We start from the raw sequence: 15,430 nt of genomic DNA on the forward strand, positions 1-15,430 counted from the left end.
GCGCCTTCTAGTGGAGTTTGTCGGGGATTACAGCGTTCCCTCTGTCTGTCTGTGTTAAGTGATTGTTGTAATTTTTTTTGTTTCGTTCTATCCACAGTGACAATGGTGTTGTTTCTGATCGGGATCACCATCGCCGTGAATAATTCATCTCATGAGAACCAAACCGCAGGTAATTGATGAAAATGAATTATCCTGCACACTGTGAGAGGACGAGGAAAAAGAGGACGTAACATGTTTTTCTGCATGCAGATGAAAAGTTGGATTTATTAGCATGAAATCACACCCTTATTCACTTCAGTACACTCAGGGATTAGGCTGCTACAGCTTGTTGAAAGCTTTATACAGAAATTGATGTGCAACTGATGTTATTGAGACAAATCACTGACTTTATCACTGTTATGTACTTGTGCTAGAAGTGTTGCAGTGGTATACTGTGTTTTTATGGCATGTGCTTGTCTACAGTTGGTGAAAATATTTAGAATTCAAGTCTCATGTTTGTCAGGCAAAAGTCATATTTGAGTATAAGTAGAAATATCTTATCTGTTAAAATGTTACAATGTTAAAAGTCTTAAAGTGTCTCATATGAAATGTAGTCTACTGTATCAACGTAATATTCTGCCAGTACATGTACTGAAAGTTAAATATACAAATATTTACACAAGCCCACTGTGTAGTTTAGGTCAGATGATTGTCGGATCAGATTTTGAGAATTTTTCTAATTCTCAGAATCTTTGCTTTTTTAAGTCTGATAAAAGCCAATAAATAAATCAATTCAAAATATGTGCAACTTTGGCTCGGATGCAACATGTAATCCGCAAAGTAACTTGTAACTAAAGTTATCAAATAGATGTGGAGTGGAGGTATAAAATGGCAGAAAATGGAAACAATCCGTACCATTTCTAACAATACTAATAAAAAAAAAGTATAAGTACGTCAAAATTGTAGTTAAGTAAGGACTTGAGTAAATGTACTTAGTTACATTCTACCACAGATGGTAAGCTTATTATCCCAAGGAAGGGCCACAGGGGAACCAGCGAGCCTGGCTCAGTCCAAAGGTAAAAAATCTGCTGACAAGCTCAGCAGATACAATAACAAGATATATTTTGTAAGGATGGAAGAGAAACAAGATGTAATGTGTTTATTAATGAGCCTTGAAGGTGCTGCGAGGCAGCTTTTCTTCCTTTGGACAAAGCCAGACTCACTGCTTCCTCCCGTTTCCAGTCTTTGTGCCAAACTCAGCTAACCAGCTCCCGAGTTTCATATTTCATGGACAGATGGCAAGAAAGTGATTGTGAATATTTCCCAAAATTCCCTTTTAAATCAAAACATGTAGGAAAAAAATTCTAACTTCCTGGACTCACATTCAGTTTGTTAGAGGTCCTCTTTGGACACAAGACTTAAAAATCCCGCTCCCTTTTAAACTATTAAAATGTCTTTACTGTCACGCCTCGGCCATTGAATGTTTTATCTATCATTTCTGTAGGAAACCCCACCCATCAGGGTGCTCATGTGCTGCCCTCGACGCTGGTCATATCCCTGCTCCTCATCATCGTCGTCCTGCTGACGATCTACTGCCTGAGGTGGATAAACCTGCACACACGTTCACGGCCTTCTCTATTTCTGTCCTCTCTTTTCTCCCTCGCTCCCTCTTAGCATGTGTGTGTGTGTGTGTGTGTGTGTGCATGAGAGTGAGTTTGTCAGGTCAGGGCATCAGGGTGGGGGTGGTTTGGAAACAGGCGGTAAAGAGTGCCTTATGGGTAAACAGCTGCACCTCAAGCAGGACAGCACACGAGAACAGCTCAGGTCAGGTCAGGCCACAGACACTCATTCACTGACCGAGCTGACGGCAGCATGAGGAGGAACAGCTTGGCCTCCCTCAGATGGTTGATATTGGTTTTGGTGTTTGTTGTTTGCCTGCCTTATGTGTTTAACGGCCCTGTGCCGAGATCTGGGTCACGTTCTTTAATACAGATATCTGCCCTTTTATCAGCTCTGACTTTTTTTTTTTTGCTTCACTTGTCATTACTGCAGGTTCAAAAACCACAGGAAAGCTCTCGTTACCTCGGTGGATAAAAAGATTCCAAATGGCTTCATGGAGGAACAAGGTACCGTTGTGCTGTACTCAATATAACTGCCAGTGCATGAAGATATAATTCAGCCTTTTACTTTTTATGCCTTTTTTTTTTTTTTTTTTTTTTTTTTTTTTTTTTTCATTTTAATTGCAGATTTATGTACTTTATGGACTGGGAAAGTTTTCATGATCTGAAGTCCAAGGTATAGCTGGGAAGGTTTTAGAAGGCTCTTAGCTTCCCCAGCACGTAGGGAGCCATATAAACTTTCACTTCAAGCAAAAAATAAATAAATAAAGGGAAAGGCCAAATTCTGAGTTAGGACAGCCCCGCGCAGCAGCGGCAGCCGCATGTTTATGGCTCAAGAAATCATTTCTGTCATGTACCCCACAAAAGTAAGAAATCTTAATGGCCATCAGGCTTGTTTTTGCAGGTGCTATGAGAGCTTGTAATGTTCTCTGTTGGGAAACATTAGCAGTCTGACCGCCATATATCCCTTTAACCGCAGGAGAGCAGACAGTGGTCCTCCTCCCCAGATCTCCCTCGCCGTCCAAGAGGTATTTCCCCATCCCTCTGGACTCGCTGGAGGATGAGTACCGGATACGCTCGGCGGACGACGGCAAGCTCTTCAGAGAAGAGTTCAACGTGAGCGCGAGTTTGTGTGGCTGTGGGCGCGAGCGCGTCTGACTGAGATCTTTGTCCTGCAAGCACAGAAGATAGCAATAAAATGTTATGTTAGCGGTACCCTCGGCTTTATTTTGACCTCACGAGGATTGGGTTTCTTTCTTTATAGTCGCTGCCGTGTTACTACCACCACGGGTCCTTTGAGGAGGCGAGCAGAGAGCACAACAGAGAGAAAAACAGATACCCCAACATTTTACCATGTGAGTGAGGACCTACAGTGTGCGGCAGGCAGTATTAATGTAACCTTTAGACTTGAAGGTTTATTGATCACTAAATCATAAGGGAAAGATGATGCAGGCTGTTTTTTTTCCCCCCTCTCTCTGTCCGCAGATGATCATTCCAGAGTGGTGTTAAGTCATCTTGACGGACACCTGTGTTCAGACTACATTAACGCATCGTACATAGAAGTGAGTCTTTGTTGTAAATCAGCTTGGAATGCAGATTGGTTGGCAATCGGCAAATGTAATCGTCAATACTGTTTTTTTTTCACGCAGGGTTTTAAGGAGAAGAACAAATTCATTGCAGCTCAAGGTAAATGTAGATTTGTGTTTGGAGGGTCCAGTGTGAAGGATCCAGGAGGATTTATTGGCAGTGGTGTTTTTAATAGCGTAAAATCACCTGAAACCGAGCCGCGTCCTCTTCACATAGTCCATCTGGCCTGAAACAAAAGATTAGTTTCATTGTTGATTCATCTGTTGATTAATTTCTCAACTAAAACTTGTCAATCAGTGTTTCCCAAAGCCCCAAGATGACGTCCTCAAACATCTTGTTTTGTCCACAACCTAAAGACATTCACAACCTCTGTTTACACAGGAGGAAAGAAACCAGAAGACTCATATTTAAGAAGCTCGAATCAGAGATTTTTTTTTATACTTTGGGAGCTTTCATGGCTTTATTTGGACAGGACAGAGAGAGAAAGTGGATGAAATGCCGCAAGGGGCCCCTGAGCGAAGTCGACCCCTGGGCTGCTGCGGTCAGGACACAGTCTCTGTACGAGTTCTCAGAAACGAGCTTCTGGGGAGAGTTTTGACCTTTTATTAATTAGAAAAAGTTGTCAAACTAATTAATCAAGTGTTGAAGTAGTTGGCAATTAATTTAAGGGTTCACAACTAATTGATAAGTCATTGCAGCCCTAAATTCTGCCATCTTGCATTGACATTAACAGCGGCTCCAGTGAGGGCCTTTTGTGTTTTCCGTTTTTTTCCCGTTTTTTAGTGAGCACCATGAGAAAAGGACGAGATGTGCTCAGATGTGTTCCTGCAACCTCACCACCAGATGCCACTAAATCCTCCACACTGGACTTTTAAATTACTTTTTTGCAAATGCAAGTAGTTGAGTTTACGACCATTTGTACTGTATTTTTCATTTAGATTTCTCGTTTCTGCTTTCAGGCCCGAAGCTTGAGACCGTGGCCGACTTCTGGCGGATGGTTTGGGAGCAGAAAACGACGACTATAGTGATGCTGACGAACCTGAAAGAAAGGAAGGAGGTTTGTCTGGAAAGTGTTCTCCCACTGCACCACATTCTTCTGATGCTTCCCAAGCAGAGGCCGTGTTGTCGAGTGAACCTATACAATCTATATGCCTCCAGCGCCGCACGAAACCCCTTTTGTATTCTCATGACCCAAAGTCATGGGCATAATTCATTTGACCCCGGCTAAGAATCCATACAAAGTGTCACCCAGCAGATTACTTAGCATCGCATTAAATTTGCCCTCAAAGGGATGATCAATTGAGAGCTCAACAGCAGGTTTGATAGGGCAGAAGAGAGGCATTGGGGATCAATGACGGAATAATTGTTGATAAGATCCTAAGAGGCTCCATGATAATTAGTCTGAGAATCTAGTTAATGAGTTGAAACGTCACGGTGAAGATCTTATTGACTGACTGAGTCGCGCAAAGTCCCCGTGATTGCCTTTTTGGATTGGATTGTGAAATACACACACACACACACATCTGATATACACAACAGATGTCGCTCTACAACAGTTTGATATTGGAAGTCAGAACGTTGTGTGTAAGAGTAACCTCTGCGTCGCTGTGCGTTCTCTCTCCAGGACAAGTGTTTTCAGTACTGGCCGGAAAAAGGCTGCTGGATGTACGGGAACGTCCGGGTGGCGATGGAGGACTTCACCGTGCTGGTGGACTACACCATCAGAAAATTTTGCGTTCAATATGTGAGTAAACACAGCGGAACATCAACGAAGGGGACGCCTTCTTTAAGTTCATTATCAGAGCATTTTAAACACACAGCAGCATCTGAGCTCGCAGCACATCCATTACAGTTAAATTAAAATGATACTGCGCAGTAGGAGCCCCAACATTCATCCAAAATTTGACCTCAGATTAAGATAAATGTTGCTTTTATGTAGCCCTGAAAATAATTGCGTGCTTTCTCAACACGGTTCTTAATATAGTTCTTAATTGCTATAAAAATCTATATTCATAATAGCGAGGTTCTTATTAAAAATTAAACGGGAGACAAAGCTGTGTGGAGACGGTGTAAAAAAAGTAATGCTCCCCACGGGGGAAACTGGAACATTTTAGTAAACTGTAAGAGGATGCATAATATAATAAATAAAAGAAACACACATTAAAGAATATTAAAGTAAACATGGAATAAACACAGAGTCAAATAAACACCGTGCAGGTGTATTTAAGACACAGGACGTACTGTACGAATGTGCCCGTCTTTAAAAGTTCACACACATACAGTATCTGTGTTCCTTCTGCCGAGTTCCATCTCAGTGCGCCGCGAAGCCTTCAGAAAAAAAAAAAAATTCACTTTGTTCCGTCTCTATTTGAAGCCAGAGACGTGCAGATATCCTCCCTCTGACTCCGCGACTGTCTGAAACTGCCACTGTGCTCTCGCTCGGCGGTACAAGCCGGATGCTCTTTCTTTTTTTTTTCTTTTTTCTTTACGCGCGGCTCTCTGAACACAGAGTAACCGAGTGTTCAAGAGAACGATCGTCACGTCCTCCTGGGAGAGCGTTCACGAGACATAACGAGAGAAGAAGAAAAGGGAGCGCAGTACACATGTTTGATAATTAGATTCTGTCGTAGATTTAAATGGCAAAAAAAATGTTCAGTTAATTTGAGGTTACTTTTCCTGAAGGTTACAGATTTTAAATAACTTTTTTTATACAAACCATAATCAGCAGGTCAAAGGATTCATTGATTAGTGGATTGAAAGAAGGTGAAATGCTAACAATTATGATAAACAATATAGATTTTATTCATTTTTCAAACAAAAATATGACATTTTCTTGGTTCCAGCCTCTCAAATGTAAAGATTTGCTGCTTTTCTTCATCATTTTTTATGTTAAATGAAGAGTTTGGACTGCAGGTTGGAAAAAAATAAGCAATTCGAAGACGCCACTTTGAGTTCTGGGAAATTGTGCTCAACATCTTTCCTGATTTATTCGATTAACTGATGTGTGTCTGCGCCGGGATCATGACTCACGCATAGGTATAACCTTTGTGTGTCTGTGCCTCGCAGCAGGGCAGCGACGGTCCCCGAGCTCCCCGGCTGGTCACCCAGCTCCACTTCACCAGCTGGCCAGACTTCGGGGTGCCGTTCTCGCCCATCGGCATGCTGAAATTCCTCAAGAAGGTCAAGGCTGTCAATCCGTCATATGCTGGACCCATTGTAGTGCACTGCAGGTGAGATGTCTTGCGTGAAGGAGGCCAGAGTCAGGGTTGATTCAATTCATTATTAACCCGCAGGATTGTCAGTTTCCTTGACACACATTCTTCGCCCTGCAGAAGTAGAAGCCCTGATTCAACTTCTTTACTCAAATATAGAAAGTATCCCTCTTCCTGCCAGACATTTCTGCACGAAGCTAACTGAACCTCGCGTTGTATTGATTTAATTCAGAGAAGGAATGTCTTGTTTCTCATAATCTGCTCCGTCTGGTTCAGTTTCATTCATGGCACTGGCTTTTTTCACTACACTTTACACCCCTCTCTCTCTTGTTTTATGTTGTTTTGCTGTGCGTGACATCCAGTGATCGGTCTTTTGATTTTGGGAAGGTTAAAAAAAAATGGATGTGAAACCAATTTTTTGTTTAAAAAAAAGAATTAAATCAACCTTATTTACCAATTTATACATGATTAAGGTCAGACTGGCTTTTGTTTCCACCTCTACCTTAAAACAAATCTCTGATGCTTCTACTTTAACTTTGCATGCTTCGTAAAGCAAAAAAGATTCAAGAGTTAAACGATTATTTGTTAATTAAACAACATGATGTTAAATATGTGTCAATGTTATGCTTGAAAATGCCCAGAGCTGGTATGTGCGCACGTCTGTCTGGGCGATCAGCGTGAAGCCTCACCAAAGAAATCTGCAGCCGATTGTGGCAACTGCTGCAACAGGTGCTCGGGGAGCGGGACTGTTGTTCTTGAATGGGGCCCATTGAAGAGGCTTCAACACCCCGCTGTGGAGTCCCTGCTCGCTGCTCCCAGAGGTGCCGTCCGCTGAAATGACCCCTGTAAATCTATTAGGAGTGTGTTTGGGCTTCAGAGGTGAAGCACTTTTACACATGCTTGGGGCTGTCCGCAGTCGACGTCTATGTTAAGAACACAGGGATAGTATGGCGACAGATAAATCATCATGTTATGTGAGCGAGAGAACAAACTTTTATTCAGTATAGACGCAATGTCACACGTCTTTGTTTCCTAGCTGCACTCGGGCTGTTTGTGAAAGACGAGACCTTGTGCCTTCTTCCCTTTTTTCCACAGCGCCGGCGTGGGGAGGACTGGGACGTTCATTGTCATTGACAGCATGATCGACATGATGCACATGGAACAGAGGCTGGATGTCTTCGGCTTTGTGAGCAGAATACGAGAGCAGCGCTGTCAACTCATCCAGACAGATGTAAGTGTTGACCCTTCCCGACCTGTTGTACCTCGAGCTGACAGCTCAACCCGCTCGCTCCGAAACAAGCCGAGGACGCAGGAAAAAAAAACAACCAACCCGTGATGCGAGAAGTAGTGGGGGAAAGAGTTTGGTTAAAAAAACTAAAGCAACTACCTCTCCTTCACTTCCTCTGTCTTCCTCCTCAGATGCAGTACTCCTTCATCTACCAGGCTCTGTTGGAGTACTATCTGTATGGAGACACGGAGCTAGATGTGTGCTCTCTGGAGGGCCATCTGCAGAGGCTTCACAACACCAGGGCTCCCCACGACAGGCTGGGCCTGGAGGAGGAGTTCAGGGTAGGAAGAAAGGAGCTCACTCTTAAACACATCAGTCAGTAATGAATCGTCCCCACCACCCCGTGCCCTGCATCTGTACATTTTCATGGAAAACTTGCCCTGGGTGCCACTCCTGGCAGTAGTAACATAAATAACAATGCTTTGAACCAACTAAAACTTTATAAGGCACCACCATCTGCCACACAGAATTTGCTGTAGCTTGCTGAAAAATTCTCATTTTTTTTTTCCCTCCCGCACACTGAGAGGAACTATTCCCCGTTGCCTCGTCCTCTTCCCGTCTTCTTCTGTACTAATAAGAAATGTTTTTGACAAACTTTCATGTTGCATTTAAAAAAAATAAAACAGCAGAAAAAATATTGTCTGTCTGATTTGGGAAAAAAAAAAATCTTTGATGAAAACAAACTTTTTTGATCGCGTCGGTCCGCCCCCCCCTCCGTGTGTTTCTCTCTCCCATCAGAAGCTGACCAACGTTCGCATAATGAAGGAGAACATGAGAACTGGGAACCTCCCCGCCAACATGAAGAAGAACCGCGTGCTTCAGATCATTCCGTGTAAGGACTACGCCGAGACTCGGAACACCTCCATAATGCATCACGTCCGAGTAACATCAAAGTATCACACTGCTGGTGATAGCCGTACACAGATATCTGGATAATCAGCGTGTCTGTGCGATCAATGACATTTTAACAGGGCGTGTATCTTCGCTCAAAGTTGGGAGTAGAGCGGGAGAGGGTACAACTTTTTTACAGTGAGAGCTGATACAGGCTCGGGCGTGTTTGGCCTTAATAACACAGCTAAAGTTCCTTTACTGTTTTTTTTTTTTTTTTTTTCCACCAGCCTCTTCAAACTTTTATTTTATTAGGAATCGCTTGTGGAAAGTTTCATTTCCCTTTTTTTTTTTTTTTTTCTCCGCAGATGATTTCAACCGAGTAATACTGTCAGTGAAAAGAGGACAGGAGTTCACCGACTACATCAATGCCTCCTTTATTGATGTAAGCACTCCCTCATGACCTCCTGTATAGATTTCCCATAGAAGTATAAATAAAGCTCATTGTTTCCGTTACAAACAATGCAAAATATTATGTTTGCTGCACTCTCAAGTGTTGTTTACCGGATGATCTGCCCTCCAGGGCTACAGGCAGAAGGACTATTTTATCGCAACCCAGGGCCCCCTGTCTCACACAGTGGAGGACTTCTGGAGGATGGTGTGGGAGTGGAGGTGTCATTCAATCGTTATGCTCACCGAACTCAAAGAGAGGGAGCAGGTACAGTACGGCACTCTTGCAAAAGTACAGGCTGAGAAGTGGAGCTGCACATTTTAGAAACCGTCTTTTTCATTCCGTTATGTCACCGTCTTATCCTTCCCCCGACGGTCCGTGTGTGTATTTAACAGTTTTATATTGTTTTCGTGGCGCACGCTGCAAATGTAAAAAATACAAAAATAGGATATAAATCAGTCAAATGAAGCTTAATTGTATTTCCATCTGACCTTTTTTTTTTCTCTCAAACAGGAGAAGTGTTTCCAGTACTGGCCATCAGAGGGCAGTGTAACATTTGGAGATTACACCGTGGAGCTGACTGGAGACACGCAATGTGAAACCTTCACGCTCAAAGACATGGTGCTCACCTACAGACCCGTGCGTGAGGTTTTATTTCCACATTTTAAAGCAGCGAACAGAAGTTTTAAAAAGAACAAATGTACCTTTAATATATCCTTAAAGATGAGCAGTTTAAAAGTCCAAGAAACGTCATTTAATCTATCACGACAAATAACAGAATCCGCCCTCCGTCTCACCAGGAAAAGCAGTCACAACACGTCCGACACTTCCACTTCCACGGATGGCCTGAGATCGGAATACCGGCCGAGGGACGAGGAATGATTGACATTATTGCTGCTGTGCAGAGGCAGCAGCAGCAGTCTGGGAACCGTCCCATAATTGTGCACTGCAGGTGAGGAAATTTCACTTCCTGCAGCATGATGAGGAAAATTACACCCAGCGTTCCACATGACACTTTTATCCACTTTTCATTCTCACCGTTATTACCCGGTCACCTGAATCTCTCCGAGTGATATTTGAAGGAATTTTTACGGATTCATTTTTCTTCCGTCTGTTACAATAAATTCTACATTTTGCCTCAGTAGGCCTGGTGTTCTATGCCTAAACCACTTATGTGATCCCTTATAAAGACTTAGCAGTGGAAGCTTTGATCAGAACCTAGCTTCAGGTGAAGTGATTCTAAAGCAGCATGCCCCCTGTGGGATTGATCCAATCCACTGATTCACAGTCAATTAAAACCTCTCAAAGTGAAATCTCCTCTGACTCCCACTATGATTAATCTGATAAGATGAGCTAACGACAGGAAATGGTGTCATCACTCTCTTCTATTCCTTCATCACCACTTGTCTAAGAAGGGCTTTTTAAAGCTTTTTCTCAGCCCCTGGGAGATGGGGCTAACCCGTTGCAATCCCCAACGTCTCTCTCTACACTCCTCTTCCGAATCGCACATCACTCTCCCGCTCGCTCGTTCGCTCGCTCGCCGTCTCCCCCCCTCCACGTCTCCCTCTCTCTCCCCATCCCACCATCATTGTAAACATTGACTCAGTCAAACACAGAGCTTCCGAACTGATTAGTGTTAGCGTTTGGATTAGCCTCTCTTTAAGTGAGGATGATTATTAGCACTATTACACAAAGGTCACCTTTTCCTCTTGCAAACTTTTTTTTTATTTGAGTGGGAAAAAGGGGGAAGTGCTGCCGGGATTACAAGGGTCTCGTTGCAGCATTACTGGTAGGAAACGGAGAAGTGGTGAGAATTTAAAAATGTCCTCTGAGCCACAACTGCGGTTCTGCAACAAATCTCACCGTGTCTGAAGGCGGCCCAGTGTTTGTATTGGGTGATGTGATTTTTTTTGTGAACATTTTTTAATCTATATTCTGAATACATCAAGAAGAAGACTTACTTTATCAATCCCTTTACAGAGAAATGTATTTTATGTAACCTCTGTCAATACCATCACATGTAGGTGTATCAGGGCATTATTAAAGAGGCAAATAAGCAAAATAATTAAATAACAACACAAATAAAATAAATATTCTTAGAAAGCATGCACCTGCACCTCTGATCACTCCCGCTACTCGCATTCCAAATTCCACTTTACATGCGGAACATTTCTTCAATAAATGTGATGTGGTTGCTGATGGTTTTGTCCGTCATCTTTCAGTGCTGGCGCGGGTCGGACCGGTACCTTCATCGCCCTCAGTAACATTCTGGAGAGGGTGAAAGCTGAAGGCCTCCTGGACGTCTTTCAGACAGTCAAGAGTTTACGCATGCAGAGACCACACATGGTTCAAACTGTGGTAGGTGGAAAAAGCCTGATAATATGAAACCTGCTGTGCAGAAACTGTCAGCTTACTCCCGTCTGTGTTGTTTGGAGACATTTTTAAAAACATTTTCTCTTTTTTTGTTTTTCCTTTCAGGAGCAATACGACTTCTGCTACAGAGTGGTTCAGGATTTCGTTGACATCTTCTCAGACTACGCCAATTTTAAATAAAATAACCTGTCAGATATGCTTCTGTACGCTTTCTGGCACATCAACTTATGCATTTTTCTTTTTCCTGAATGTTATTTTCTAAAAGCGAGCTCTTTTTACATTTTGCACTTGATTACAGATCTCAGTGTTGTAACATACTGTAATATAATCCAAAACATCTGTGCTCCAGGAGAGTCCGTCTCCGTCAGGAATGTTTGATTTTTCAAGTTTCCCAACTTAAAATATAGCAACTCCAGCAGTTTGCTGAATGGGTTGGTTTGATTCTTGAATATGTAAAAATAAAATAATAGAAATTAAAGTTTTAATGTTGCTTACGTGCAACATTGCAAGAACCAATAAAGTGTTTAAGAGGACAACTGTATTACAACCTTATATTTAGTAAATAATGTATATATATCCTGTAGTATGTAAGCTCACTCCCTGAATGCATCGCTCATGTGTTGTAGAGTTCATGCTTTCTGTTTTACTTCTGCTTGAATTTGTTACTGACCACAATGCCTTTGGGTTTCAGTAGTCGTGAATTTTACAGCCGCCCGCTCAACATGTCTGATTGCTACGAGGAGAATAAATTGTGTGTATGATTATTAGGGTTAAAATGATTAATGCTTTTTCTAAAACGATGTCCTGTCCGACACGTGTAAATAATATTTATGATCTACTTTTAGCTCAAACCTAAAAAGACATTAAAAAAAAAAAACTCAAGATACATTTCATCGTGTGAGACGCTGCAAATTACCTCACTCCTGTCTGTGAATAACTTAACAGCTGCTGCCTGTTGCAATTTTATTCAACTTCACCAACTTTCCTTTGTTGCCTGTGGCAATATTACTTAGTGGATTGGCGCCTGACGCTGCGAAATGCAATTAGCCCACTTTGGAACAGGCAGAAAAATAACATAGTATTACATGAATCCAAAAGTATCATTCGCGCAAATGGTTCGCAGCCAAGCAACACATCCTGCTGGTAAAAAAAGAAAACATTTTTCTACACGTTAACAAGCCAACTTCACACATGCATGTGTGCATAAAGCAGTGCCATACTGATTAGAAAGACACTTCTAATCATGAAGAACTTGTCACCAAGTGACACAATTTTAATACAGATAAGCCAGATGTTTATGTTTAATTTAATACAATAGACACATTTTTAAAAGTGTATTGTTTTTGAACGGTGGATCACCGATTCATTGTTTGTACAAACGCTTGTCAGAATATTATAAGTAGAGCAAATGTACCGTAATCTTAGCTGAAATGAGTGTGTAAGGACTCAAAAAGGAAAAAAAAATGCAGAAATGTTTTTGATGAAAAGAGTTGAAGCTTGAAGAAAAAAAAATGTCAGGGAGAGTGAATCCATTGATACGAACAGTGTTTCAGCCAAAATATGAAATATGCATGCACAGGCATCCTGACATATTTTGGCTGTGATGGCTCGTCTTAGTTTCATATTTAAACAAGGAAACCCCGACATTGCTGCAACCTCAAAAGCATATATTTTTGCAAGGCTTCTGCTTACTTCTTTTAGAACAGTAAGCTTTGGAAGTCTTATGTTTGGGTAAAGAACTTTCTACTGTGTTTGTACTTCCTTTATTATAAAGTCATAGGACGGGTTTGTACGTGGCGCACAGAGCATTGTGTTTATTTAATGTACATAGGTCGTGGTCATTAATCATCACTAAGGTTTACTGCATCGTTGGCTTCATTCTAGTGTGTCCTCATGCTGAAAGAGCGAGACGTAAGGGTAACGACAGCGCGGCCTCGCAGCTGATGTAACATAAACGCACAAGCATCTTGTTTGGATGATGTTTCTGCCTTCTGAGTCTGTACGGATTTGAACTCCCATTTGTTTGCTAAAAGCTGATTCCAATAAATTATAGATGGAGAAAAAAATGTCAGGATTCATCTTAATGTTGTCTTCTTTTTTTTTATTTTATTGTCCACGTCCACACAGATGCATCCAACACAAACACGGAGACGTTGTGCGATATATATTTAATGCTGTACGAACCCTCGCGGTGATGTCAGCACATGTGGGCACTTAGCCGGCTCCATTAGTATTATTTTGTGTCCCATTAGTCAGTAAATGTGTCACACCTGCAGTGAGGGGATTATAATCCTGACAGCAGCCTTCCTGCTACAACACCTATAAAACCCCCCTCTGGCTAATGTACCACATGCTAACAAGGCAAATACAGAGGTGAGTCGGTCCTCGATGAAGTTTGCTCGATGTTCATTAAGTCAGAATCGCTTCTCGTGTTAATTACTGTCTTGAAATGCTGTTTGCTAATGTTTGGGCAATGCTTTGTGTCCCCTGGTCTGCGAACCGTGGAGCTGTGAGGGGGAAAAAAACTGTGACTGTTGTTCTTTTTTTATTGCAAATTTGGCTTCCTCCGCAGCTCTAATGGAGGCGAGCAGCAGAGTGACGGTGCAGGTGTTGTTGTTGGCGTTGGTGGTTCAGGTCACCCTGTCCCAGCACTGGTCCTACGGATGGCTACCAGGTGGGAAGAGAAGCGTGGGAGAGCTGGAGGCAACCATCAGAGTGAGTGATCTGTTTGCCTTACTGCAGTGTGGCATTTTCATGAAGTTTAAAGGGGCACTATGTAATTTTGGAGACTTGTGCTATTTACAATGATACCAACTCAGAAATATGTTTTATTTCCGTAACTGAATAGAAAAAGTTGTTCTTAGATGAAAATAAGGTCTCCAGAACACTGTTTGAGGATAGAAAGGTGGCAGGGTCCGCCACATATAAACAAAGTAAAACAGTGTGGAATTGTCCATTAAGATCAGTTTGTTTATTCAGGTGTGAAAACAAAGAGTCTCTTAATTTAGTTTGCTCAAACATTAACAAATCATCTCTCTTCTGATTAAAATTTCTTTTTAGTCCACCTTTAAAAGCAAAATGCAACAGAAATACCTCTGTAAAACTGTTCAGGAGAGCATGACTTGCTTATTTTTTCTATTCTTACAATGCTTTAAATGTTCTTCGGCTCCCATCTTCTAAAAAATCTCTTTTTTTATTGCGCTTAGATGATGGGTACAGGAGGAGTGGTGTCTCTTCCTGAGGAGGCGAGTGCCCAAACCCAAGAGAGGCTTAGACCATACAATGTAGTAAGTGCTTATTATACATAATTTATCACCAATGTCTACTTCAATTGTACAATATTAATGTACACGACACCACTGTGTGCCACTGCGCTCCAAAGCAGCAATGACAATATACAAACTGCTCAGTGACTGTTTTTATTTTCCCCTTTTTGCATGATTTAATGTGTGTATGCTTAATTTTTATCTTCTTGAATGTCGGCAGACGGGATGCTAATTTGCTCGGACGTGTTTGGTGCCGTATATAGACAGATCTTGCTCGGATTAAATATTGAAAAGGCAGATCGACTGAGATTTTTTTTTTAATTTGAATCCCCTCAGATCAAAGATGATTCCAGTCCTTTCGACCGGAAGAAAAGGTTCCCGAATAAATGAAGAGCTGCGAGGAACTAAAGAGAAGAGAAACACTGACTGTACTTGTCGCCATCAACATCTTCGAGATCATCACATTTATCGCACAAGCGTCAGATACATGTCTGTCTGTAACATTTGAACTCATTTCAAACTGTAATAAAGTTTTTTTCTTTTTTGGAAAATCTGATGGAACCATCTCGTCTCTCATCCGGTCATTAAATGAAATGTCGCCGTTCGAGTGTAAAATGCAGTTTTTTGAAGCCTTTAAACAGATTAGATTGTCTTTGTAGAGCAGCCACGACCGACAAGCATGACAAACTTGTGACACAACAATCTTAGCATGACAACAGCTGGTGATTAAGCCAATTTATTAGAAATCAATGACTTAATTGAATTTGTTACAGTTTTGGTAATTCCATTTTCTGCCACACCGGTCATGTGCATATGTGATGTGGAAA

General features: G+C 41.8%; 2 protein-coding genes across 3 annotated transcripts in view; both read left to right on the forward strand.

Annotated features, from left to right (window-relative positions):
* The window catches only part of LOC115596819 (receptor-type tyrosine-protein phosphatase epsilon-like), a 28,603-nt gene extending 16,407 nt beyond the window's left edge, over positions 1 to 12,196 (forward strand). Inside the window, exons 3-21 of one of the 2 annotated variants that reach the window (XM_030442230.1) lie at positions 98 to 169; positions 1,484 to 1,580; positions 2,032 to 2,105; positions 2,578 to 2,714; positions 2,863 to 2,953; positions 3,084 to 3,160; positions 3,248 to 3,284; positions 4,145 to 4,242; positions 4,810 to 4,929; positions 6,255 to 6,415; positions 7,493 to 7,628; positions 7,817 to 7,966; positions 8,424 to 8,517; positions 8,882 to 8,958; positions 9,097 to 9,231; positions 9,478 to 9,603; positions 9,765 to 9,916; positions 11,187 to 11,322; positions 11,443 to 12,196. In XM_030442230.1, the coding sequence (XP_030298090.1) occupies positions 103 to 169; positions 1,484 to 1,580; positions 2,032 to 2,105; positions 2,578 to 2,714; positions 2,863 to 2,953; positions 3,084 to 3,160; positions 3,248 to 3,284; positions 4,145 to 4,242; positions 4,810 to 4,929; positions 6,255 to 6,415; positions 7,493 to 7,628; positions 7,817 to 7,966; positions 8,424 to 8,517; positions 8,882 to 8,958; positions 9,097 to 9,231; positions 9,478 to 9,603; positions 9,765 to 9,916; positions 11,187 to 11,322; positions 11,443 to 11,517 (2,040 nt within the window). In that variant the 5' untranslated portion in view covers positions 98 to 102 and the 3' untranslated portion in view covers positions 11,518 to 12,196. Of the gene's footprint in view, positions 1 to 97; positions 170 to 1,483; positions 1,581 to 2,031; positions 2,106 to 2,577; positions 2,715 to 2,862; positions 2,954 to 3,083; positions 3,161 to 3,247; positions 3,285 to 4,144; positions 4,243 to 4,809; positions 4,930 to 6,251; positions 6,416 to 7,492; positions 7,629 to 7,816; positions 7,967 to 8,423; positions 8,518 to 8,881; positions 8,959 to 9,096; positions 9,232 to 9,477; positions 9,604 to 9,764; positions 9,917 to 11,186; positions 11,323 to 11,442 lie in introns of both variants that reach the window. The other variant, XM_030442229.1, reaches the window with a different exon arrangement.
* Positions 12,197 to 13,553: 1,357 nt separating this feature from the next.
* On the forward strand, positions 13,554 to 15,164 carry gnrh3 (gonadotropin-releasing hormone 3). The gene is made up of 4 exons (XM_030442231.1): positions 13,554 to 13,710; positions 13,910 to 14,052; positions 14,544 to 14,624; positions 14,940 to 15,164. The coding sequence occupies exons 2-4, from the start codon at positions 13,915 to 13,917 to the stop codon at positions 14,991 to 14,993; spliced, it is 273 nt and encodes a 90-aa protein (XP_030298091.1). The 5' UTR covers positions 13,554 to 13,710; positions 13,910 to 13,914; the 3' UTR covers positions 14,994 to 15,164.
* Positions 15,165 to 15,430: the final 266 nt, after the last annotated feature.

Source organism: Sparus aurata, chromosome 15, assembly GCF_900880675.1.
Source record: "Sparus aurata chromosome 15, fSpaAur1.1, whole genome shotgun sequence".
NCBI lineage: Eukaryota > Metazoa > Chordata > Actinopteri > Spariformes > Sparidae > Sparus > Sparus aurata.

Bases quoted from the DNA above. Each gene is read 5' to 3' on its own strand.
- gnrh3 (XM_030442231.1), top strand. From the start codon at position 13,915: ATGGAGGCGAGCAGCAGAGTGACGGTGCAGGTGTTGTTGTTGGCGTTG. The intron at 14,053-14,543 runs GTGAGTGATCTG...TATTGCGCTTAG, and splicing joins AGCTGGAGGCAACCATCAGA to ATGATGGGTACAGGAGGAGT. The intron at 14,625-14,939 runs GTAAGTGCTTAT...GAATCCCCTCAG, and splicing joins GGCTTAGACCATACAATGTA to ATCAAAGATGATTCCAGTCC.